The 10,626-nt window shown below is 42.3% G+C and overlaps 1 protein-coding gene across 7 annotated transcripts in view; it reads right to left on the reverse strand.

Annotated features, from left to right (window-relative positions):
- The window catches only part of RSAD1 (radical S-adenosyl methionine domain containing 1), a 54,493-nt gene extending 44,017 nt beyond the window's left edge, over positions 1–10,476 (reverse strand). For 2 of the 7 annotated variants that reach the window (XR_004403920.2, XM_032967000.2), the window contains exon 1: positions 9,496–10,476. Coding sequence is in view for 2 of the 7 variants with exons in the window: in XM_032967000.2 (XP_032822891.2) it covers positions 9,496–9,720 (225 nt within the window). In the remaining 5 variants the exon portion in view is untranslated. Of the gene's footprint in view, positions 1–1,043; positions 1,167–5,706; positions 5,726–9,495 lie in introns of those variants that run through there. The other 5 variants (XM_032967001.2, XM_032966999.2, XM_032967002.2 and 2 more) reach the window with 5 other exon arrangements.
- Positions 10,477–10,626: the final 150 nt, after the last annotated feature.

Consider the following 10,626-nt stretch of genomic DNA (forward strand, 5'->3'; position numbering starts at 1 on the left):
GCAAACCTGGTGGCCAACTACAAGAAACGTCTGACCTCTGTGATTGCCAATAAGGGTTTTGCCACAAAGTACTAAGTCATGTTTTGCAGAGGGGTCAAATACTTATTCCCTCATTAAAATGCAAATCAATTTATAACATTTTTGACATGCGTTTTTCTGGTTTTTTTGTTTGTTATTCTGTCTCTCACTGTTCAAATGAACCTACCATTAAAATTATAGACTGATCATTTCTTTGTCAGTGGGCAAACGTACAAAATCAGCAGGGGATCAAATACTTTTTCCCCTCACTGTACATAACTGGACCAGGACAGCTTAACAGGCTACCTGGTCCACAAGCGGAGACCAGAGACCGAGGATTGTAGGCGGCGGCTTCATTCCCAGAGTTGAACAGCCCAGATCCCTCTCGGAACTTGGCTTATATCTGCCCCGGCGTGGCTGGCTTCCCCCCTTGGCCACGCCTCCTTCCAGATCCTTTGGGAGTGCCCGGGTTCCATCATCACGTAACCCTCGTACACCCATCGTGGGTCCCCTGCCCCCCCCTTCGTTTGGCCACGTGCCCTCTCGGGTTCACCCAGGGTATCATGTCCTGAGCTGACCTCAGTGACACCCAATCCTTGCCCTCTAGTGAGTCATGCCGTGCCATGCTCACACTGGTGCCATAGAGAGGCGCCACGCATACAGTACCCGTTATTGATAGGTACTGTCGGTATACAGTGGTGACACCATTAATGTCACTACAGTTGTAATGTGGCTGGCTGATGGTTGTTGAATGTGCTTTTTATTACACACTTTTATTGAACTTGCCGTGTAGTCTGTTTATATTCTTTGGCATCTTTGACGCTTAAATATCTTCGGATCTACAAAGCCTAACGAGATGACATTTTCTACACACGCTCGCCTCGCGTGACAATTCAAGATTTAATTAAAAAAACCAGTCCAGGTCTCACCCATCTTGGTCCTATTCGTTTTTAAGTTTAATTTAAATAATCGTATATTTTACCCCACCCTCCCCCCTTTATGAAATCACGAATGGTTGCGCCCACCTACAACGGCAAACGTCTCGTCCAATGACAGCGGCTGTTTTCTGGCCAGCCTCTGACCAATAAAAGAGGCGCTTATATCGTCCCTCGTTATGGCGCCAGAGCGGCCGCTGTGCTTCCCTCTTCCTGAGCGCGAGAGCCACAAGTACACAACAACAATTAGGCAAAAAAACAACAAGCTTTTCAATGCTTACACTTTTATTTACACTCAAAAGGAGAAAGTACATTATTTTGACCCCCAAATTAATCGAAATTGATGTGCTCAATAAAAGTGGGTGGCTTCCTTTCGATATGTTTAATAGTCTTTATGGAAGCCACCCACTTTCATTGAGCACATAAAATGTTTATAATTTCGGGGTAAAAAAAATGTATTTTCTACTTTTGAGTGCAAATAAAAAAGTGTGTGAATTGGAAACGCTTGTTTTTACCCATTTTTTTTTAAATTCAACTTCAAAAAGATCAACATTATAAACACATCCCATGTTAAACATACAGAGCATACTGCCCTTGTTGGCACACGTTAAACACCCGCATGTACTGGGAAACTGCAGAAATGTGTTATATTTATGCTGAAAAATGGAAATAGCTATCCCAGTCAAAATTAAAACAGAATGAACAAAATCATGTTTACCATAGAAGTGGAAGCTGACAGAACTCAACCATTTCTGGATATTCTGCTCAGACGAAGTCGAAATGGTAAAATAACACGTTTACCGAAAGAAAACGCATACTGATGCCTATCTGAATGCAGAGTCACACCATCACTCTGCACAGAAATATTATCTTATCAAGACGCTCATTCATCAGGCTAAGAAAGTGTCAGATGGTGACAGCCTGAGAAGTGAAATTAAATATGTTAAAAAAGTGCTGCAAATGAACAGTTGCAATGATGCACAAATCAACAGGGCATTGAATGCCAAAACCAAATAAAATAACACGAGGACTGAAACTGCCCAAGTAATTAAAACGATCAAAATACCGTACATTGCGGGAGGAACTGATAAACTAGCCAGATTTTTTTGTACGTGCTTGAGTTCAGATTCCAGTGAACTCAAGCACGTACACCAAGCTCTCAAGGCTAATGGTTACTCCGACTACACAATCCGCAAAGCCATCACTCCAGTCATAAGGATCCTCTTGAGGAGCCATTCAAAACCATCACCTTACCCTACATTGCGGGGGTCACAAAAAAGATCTCCAAAATCCTGAATAAACACAAGATCCAGGTCCGATTCAACACAGTACATAAAATCCGTGATCTGGTTCCATCTGTAAAAGATGTGGTTCCAGACATACAGTACCCGGGCGTTTACAAACTAAGTTGCCTCTGTGGTAGCAGCTACTTTGGAGAAACCAAACGACATATCTCGGACCGCATCCGTGAACATAAAGCAGACTTGAAACACGGTAGGACGAACTCCTTAGCCGTGGCAGATCACTGTTATAATTCAGTGGGCTCACATGACATTGACTTCTCCAAGACGGAAGTTCTCTGTAAGCCATCCGGCTACCATGAGAGATTCGTTCATGAGGCCATCCACATATACAAACACAGAGACAATTTCAATCGAGAAGATGGATTCTGGCTTAGTAACCATTGGAATGATGTTATAAACCATTTCGGTTCTTAATTGATTGTATTTTACGGCGACCTTCAGACCGCAGTCCATTCGCAGGCACTGCCTCTTAATACCTTTCACACGACGGTCAATGGTATGGCTTATAGCATGTTGTATAATAAATAGTATAATTGTAATGTTTAACATAATTCATGGGGTAATATATAGTATCGTAATTGTATAGTGAATATACAGCAATGTGGTATACAGTAGGGTTGATAGAATAAGACAGTGTAATATTACAAGTCTAATATTTTATAGTCTAAAGTATAAGGTATTGTATAATAACGCATTGTATAATTCAAAGGTGGAATTTGTCTATGGATATAATATTATACCATGTAGTTTAGATTGAAAGGTATAATATTGTATAGTAGTCAAGTTTATAGCACAGTCATAACGCAACACAGGACAGAGCACCGTGGCAGTTTTGTTGTATCCCTTTTTTACCCCCCCTCCTCCGTTCCAAAGCTTGTCCCTATTCATATGTTAATTCCTACACACAGCTTAAAAGACGCTGCACTTGCTTGGCAGTGCTCACTCAAGCGCTGTCTTCTGGACAGGCCTGTTTCTTCACCTGAAGAAGGCTACTTGTGTTGTGGCCGAAACGTCGTGAAAATTTTATTTTATTATGTTTTATTATTATTTTATTTCCATTTTACGTGACTTTACCGAAAGAACCAAGAAGATAAACTAGCCAGATGTTTGGAAAAACAAAACATCCGAGTCAGATTTGGCACAGTACATAAAATACAGAAATTAATATCTGGTACAAAAGATGTATTACCGAAGCTATCAACAGAAGGTGTGTACAAGATTAACTGCACTTGTGACAAATGCTATGTTCGGCAAACAGCACGAATGATCATCACGAGACTAAAAGAACATCAAATACATATTAAATACTCCCAAATACAACTGTCAGCAGTAGCAGAACACGCGTGGCAACAGGAACACTCAATTGATGTTGATAATGTTGAAGTTCTGTACAAAACTGGCCAAGAAGAATTATAGAATCTATCGAAATTGAAATAATTATTTTTTTGTAACTGTTTGGATAGCTACCGACTTCGTGCTGCGTGGAAGCCAATCATCAAATAATACATCGTTAAAATGCATACCTATACAGGCCACCAGACTTCAATAGGGATTATCGTTGGTACGCTATTTTAATACACACAATGGACAGGAAGGACAAGATGAAAGGGCTCGCATAATGCACATGCATAATGTACATTGACTCAGTAATCCCCCCCCCCCCCCCACTTTGCGCAAGAGCGCAGAAGCGTGGTCCCCACATCTACGCCTCTATATAAGGAACGAAACAGGTGGACTTCTCCACAAATCTGGCTGTCGCCTGATGAAGCTAGTTGTAATTACTGGCGAAACGTCGTACTCAGATTGTAAATGTTGTGGCTTGGCTCTCCAACACACCGGTGTGCTGTACTAGTGACGAATTGGCCACGTTCTGTTTACGTGACAACCCTTACTTGTTGGCTGTGTCGGGTGGTGGCGGGTTTAACGACACATTTATATATTTACGCGATCTAACCCAAAAAAAAACCTCAATTATAGAAAAAAAAGCGTTCCTGTATCATTAATGCAATTGAGACGTCAGTGATTTACAGGACTAATAACCTGCGTCAATATCGGGGATCATATGGCAGAATCTATGATCTGTGGCATACCACTGACGTGAATGTCAGTGGTATGCTAAAAAGATTGTGTCCACGGTGTGCCGTGGAATTTGAAAGGAACAAGCCATGCAACTCCATGAATCCGATAAATGTGTGTATTACAGAAGCGCAGCACGTGACTAACTACTCCATTATTCCTTGATAAATTCAAGGATTATAGACCATATTTTTTCACATTCAAATTAAGCAAATGTGCCGGATCGGTTTTTGTTCAAGGACTTTCCATTTTTTTACTTGTTATCCAATTAAAAAACAAAAAGTCACTGGCGGCTGGCTCCTTTGCAATGTGTAGCGTTTAAAAAAAAATCTCCGTCACGGAGAAATTAGCCGCTCACAAAAGAAATCCAAAATCCACTCTTAAAATTTGGATTTTAGGAACTCTGGCACCTTTGAGTTATCATGAACCGTGGGGGTGCCCCATATTAAAAGTATTGGAATACTTTTAGAATTTGCGGATTTTTAAGACTTTTAAGAATTTGTGTATTATTGGAGTTCTGCTGATTCTGATAAACGTGCTGCTGTAACAGCAAAGCAACATGTTCAATTCCATCCACGATGAATCGTAAAATAAACCAGCAGGCTCCTTCATACATCTATCCATATAAAACAAAAATACAATTATTATCGTTATTAAACAGCCGCACAGTCTTCTGAGAGTGTCTAATTTTAGCACCATTGTTTAAGGACAAGCAAACGCTAGCCCGTTTTCGACAGCGTCTCATCAGCAGTCAGGTAAACTTCCGATCTTACAGGCAATGATCCTTTTTCGATATGGGTCCTACAGTTCGACGCAGATAATCATTAGCACCGTTGTGGAGAATGTAAATAAAACATAATCGGAAAATGTGTCTCCTTCACATATCTGTTTACACAAAAATGATATTTCTTCCACAAACCGATCCACAATTGCCTTCCAAGGTCGTCGCATTTTGTCACGAGCAATGGAGCCCCCTCCTGTTGAAAGGGTTGAGTGGTGGGAGTGCAGCTGCCGTGAACACGCGGCGATGAGACCGACTGCTGTGACAATTACGGTACTCGGGCTGTTAAAATCAGATGTTTGCATTACCGTTAACCGCACGGGTAAAACATCGGGGAAACGTGGTCACCGGTTTGGAGCGCATAATGAAAAGTATTTCAAGAAACGTGTTTATCTTTCTCAGAAATTAAGAGTGATCGCGTGATGGTACTGGGACTTGCGATTCGGAGAACGGCGGGTCGATTACATCTCTCGGCGCAGCAAATGAAACAATGGGGGCACGTTTCTTAAATCGTCGCGACCGCAGTGTAGATGGATGAATCGCAGTTCATCGGCAGGTCGTGTGTGGTGGGGTAACATGTGGGGATGTCCACCTCTTTCTATTATACATTCACGGGGTTTGGGGTCCGTCCATAAATGACGTCACGACGATTTTTGACCCCCCCCCCCTCCTCGTCACACGGCGTCACAAAAAGTCAGACCCCCCCCTCAAATATGACGTCACAAAGCTCTGCCCCCCCCCCCCAAAACCATATTTCCATTTTGAAAATAAAACATGCTTCAAATCGCTTGAAACTATTGTCATTGTAGTGCGTATTTAATGTGGCGCTGCATTCTGATGTTGTAGGAGTGTTGTTATAATTAGTGTTGTAATAACAATTATATATTTAAAGTTGCGCATTTTTATGTGACGTCACATTTCTCAACCCCCCCCCCCCTTCGTCACAAATGTCTGAACCCCCTTCCCCCCCCTAGGTGCGTGACGTCATTTATGGACGGCCCCTTACCGTATCCTGATTTTCGGAACCGGTAATGGATTCTCAAAAAAGTTACCGTGCAACAACCTTGATACAGTAATTACACTATTATTGTACGGCCCCTTTGACAATCCACTGCTGGATGAAGGCCCCCCCACGCCGTGTGGGTCGTGCGTTGGTGGTCAGTGTGGGCTGAAGAAGTGGAAGCACTGGCGAGAGCCTGGAGAGCACAGTACAATAATTGTATCTGCATTTATCTCTGCTGCCCTAAACGTAATTACTGCACGACTAAGTGCTTCTGATAGTTATTGTCCTCAACACGTCTTTCACATTTAAATACCACAACGTGTGGCGGCAGGTTTCGTGTACTTAACCACACTTTACTCTGATTTTCAGCCGCGCTCCACGAACAACCCACAGTGGTCAGTGTCTCATGCAAGAAGTCATTACAGTGACCGTCAGGGCACAATGAGAGCAGTGTTTTAGTCGTTGCTCCACAACGAATTTTCAAACTAGCGTGGGACGGCCCCAGACACACAAGAGCTGAGGGCTGTGTATCTACTACTGAAGAGCTGGGTGGATTTTTTATTAGAGTTTTTATTCAATGTTGGCACAGGACAGTGCAGGTAAATTCACTGGTAAACTGTTGCAATGCTGGCACGTTCGTGTGCTTTCTCACACTTATACGGATGTACGTGAAAAAGAGCCGTTTCTTTTTAACAAGCAGACCTCAGGTTACTCTTTGGTTCTTTCGGTAAAGTCACGTAGGTAGAAATAAAATAAATATTTGGTTACATTTTGAATTAAAGCTTTCGTGACTGCAGTGATTGATATTCTTGGTTCTTTCGGTAAAGTCACGTTGAAGGGAAACAATAAAATATCTATCAAACAAAATTCTCACGACGTTTAAACTGTAACACAAACATTCATCATCAGGTGTGAAAACCAACGGCAAGAAACATTTGAAAGAAGTGGCGGTATGTATTTATTTATTTTTAGACGTCAGCACCACGGATAGCGATTTGACAGTTTTTTTAGATGGACGAGTCCATCTATATCCTTAGCTCTTTCGGTAAAGTCACGTTGAAGGGAAATAATAAAATATATAAAACAATCAAAATTATATACTTTTTATTTTATTGTTTCCCTTCAACGTGACTTTACCGAAAGAGCTAAGAATATGAATTACTGCAGTCACGAAAGCTTTAAATCAAGAGTCCATCTATGTTCGGAAAAGAGGAGGGGGGAGACGAAAAATTAATGTATGCTGTCTGAAAGCCACCGTAAACGTGAACAATCAATTAAGACCCGAAATGGTTTATAAAATCGTTCCAATGACTGCTAAGCCAGTATCCATCTTCTCAGTTGAAATTGTCTCTGTGTTTGTATATGTGGATAGCCTCATGAACGAATCTCTCACGGTAGCCAGATGGCTTGCAAAGAACCTCTGTCTTGGAGAAGTCAATGTCATGTGAGCCTACTGAATTAATACAGTGATCTGCCACGGCCGAGGTGTTGGTCCTTCCGTGTTTAAGGTCTGCTTTGTGTTCACGAATGCGGTCTGAGACATGTCGTTTGGTTTCTCCAATGTAACTACTACCACAGAGGCAACTTAATTTGTAGACACCAGGGTACTGTATGTCCGGAATCACATCTTTTACAGACAGAACCAGATCACGGATTTTATGTAATGTGTTGAAACGGACCTGGATCTTGTGTTTATTCAATATTTTGGAGATCTTTTTTGTAATCCCCGCAATGTAGGGTAAAGTGATGGTTTTGAAAGGCTCCTCAAGAGGGTCCTTCTTCATGGTTTGAGTGATAGCTTTGCAGATTGTATAGTCGGAGTAACCATTAGCCTTAAGAGCTTGGTGTACGTGCTTGAGTTCACTACCTATGTGTTCCTGGTTGGATATGCATTGGGCTCTATGGTGCAGAGTCTTGATGAGATAATTCTTCTGTGATGGATGGTGGTGGGAATCCGGTTTCAGATAAGCATCCGTATGGGTAGCTTTCCTGTAGACAGAGTGGCTCATTGAACCATCAGGTCTCTTTTTTATTAGGACATCCAAAAAAGGTAGCTTGCCATCTTTTTCGACTTCCATTGTAAATCTGATGGCTGGGTGTATGGATTGATGTGGTCGAAGAATTGGTCTAGAGGAGGCCGGCCATGTGGCCAGATGACAAAAGTGTCATCCACGTACCTCTTCCATAATGTTGGGCGCAGAGTGGTAGTCTGGATGGCATCAGTCTCAAATTTCTCCATGAAAATGTTGGCGAAAACCGGAGATAGGGGGGAGCCCATTGGCGTGCCCTCAGTTTGTTTGTAGAAAGTTCCATTCCAAGTGAAGTATGTATTGGTTAAGCAGTGTCTCACCAGGGGGGGTATCTCAGTGTTTAGTCCTTGATGAACCAAGTCTTCAATGATTGCGATGGTGTCAGGTACAGGAACTTTGGTGAATAAGGAAACTACATCAAAACTGACAAGCAGGTCGTCTGAGGACAGGGAAATACCCTTGATTGTCGATACCAGGTGAGTTGAATTTTGTACCGCAGAGGTGGTTTTTCCAGTGAAAGGCCGCAGGATTTCAGACAGAAAACGTGTCTACAAACTAAGTTGCCTCTGTGGTAGTAGTTACATTGGAGAAACCAAACGACATGTCTCGGACCGCATTCGTGAACACAAAGCAGACCTTAAACACGGTAGGACCAACACCTCGGCCGTGGCAGATCACTGTTATAATTCAGTAGGCTCACATGACATTGACTTCTCCAAGACAGAGGTTCTTTGTAAGCCATCTGGCTACCATGAGAGATTCGTTCATGAGGCTATCCACATATACAAACACAGACTATTTCAACCAAGAAGATGGATTCTGGCTTAGCAATCATTGGAACGATTTGATAAACCATTTCGGGTCTTAATTGATTGTTCACGCTTACGGTGGCTTTCAGACAGCATACATTAATTTTTCGTCTCCCCCCTCCTCTTTTCCGAACATAGATGGACTCGTCCATCTAAACAAACTGTCAAATCGCTCTCCGTGGTGCTAACGCTTAAAAATAAATAAATACAAACCGCCACTTCTTTCAAATGTTCGTGCCGTTGGTTTTCACACCTGATGATGACTGTAACAGTCGAAACGTCGTGAGAATTGTTTTATATATTTATTATTTTATTGTTTCCCTTCAACGTGACTTTACCGAAAGAACCAAGAATATAAATATTTGGTTATTTATTGAAAGAACCAAAGACTATAGATTCCTGCAGTCACGAAAGCTTCCAATCAAGATTAGACCTCACGGTCTTTGGACGCGGGCTTCCCAATCGTCCCTTCCTCCAGCCAACAAAACCTTGTTGCATATTCAACTTTAATATGGAGTTGGTGGGGGGGGGTCACTCACGTGTACGTACAGAGTCGCCTCGTGGTCTTGCAGGTAGGGCAAGGCGGATTGCGGGGAACCTGAAGCCGGGGGGAGCTCACTCAGCCCTGATGGCTCAGAGCTCAAAGATCGTGACCAATTACACCTACCGAGCCCTTTAACAGCGTTCCTACAAGCGCCTCCCTTGCGAGAAGCGATCTGTAATATTAGCCTACTGCGTGTGCAGGTTTGTGCAAGGCATGACATTTTAGTTTTACTTTCTATTGCAGATACGTACAGAAAGATCCGGTCAGATTGGCTCTAGGTACTGTATGTCTACCTTTATATAGACATCACTGTATATACAAATGAAACGTATATCAAGCGAAAGCTCCTGACCTCTGGTTGTGACTGCGGAAATTGCAATTTCTAACACATGTATTTAAACAATGCCATAAAAAATTGTGATTAGCCACTCGTGAAAAAGATGGAAGAACATAAGACCAGGACGTCAATACTCCTCGCAGTCGTTAAAGGGGGAAACACCCTTTACAAGCAGTATATTGAAGATGTGTTGCTCGCTGCAAGTTATGTTAGTTACATGAGACCATTTGTAGGATTATTACAATGCAAAGTAAATGTTTAAGGCTCAAACAGTAAAACTAAGGCAACCTATTAGGTACCCGTAGGACGAGAGTCCTACGGCCGCTCTGTAACTGTAATCGCGGCTGGAGGTCACACGACGGAGCTTCAGCATCGCGTTTCACGTGGGGTCCACGTGAAACGCGTTTCTGTTTATGCGCCGCTCGGCCACCGTAGGTGAAAGGACCGGAACCAATATATGCAGCAATGTTATTAATACTATTCAACAATCGTTTATGAAGCAATTTATAACGTATAAAAATGTGTACCAGAACATATATTACAATGATAATGCATATATATGTTAAAGATATTGTACGATAATAAGGCATTCGTAACAAGCGAGTTTCCGGAATGGTTTAAGTAGAATTTTGGTTGCAGTCAGGATCCTCAATGAAGGGTGCACGCCCCTGCCTATTGTATTCCATACACTAGAAAAGCACGTAGTCATTCATCCCATTGGCTCACTTGCGCAGCCACGTGCTTTGGTCTTCACCAATCGCGCGCCAGAATTCCACTTATGCGCTCTAA

This window comes from Petromyzon marinus, chromosome 37 (assembly GCF_048934315.1).
Source record: "Petromyzon marinus isolate PM22_M1 ecotype Great Lakes invasive population chromosome 37, UKy_Petmar_22M1.pri1.0, whole genome shotgun sequence".
In the NCBI taxonomy this organism is placed as follows: domain Eukaryota; kingdom Metazoa; phylum Chordata; class Hyperoartia; order Petromyzontiformes; family Petromyzontidae; genus Petromyzon; species Petromyzon marinus.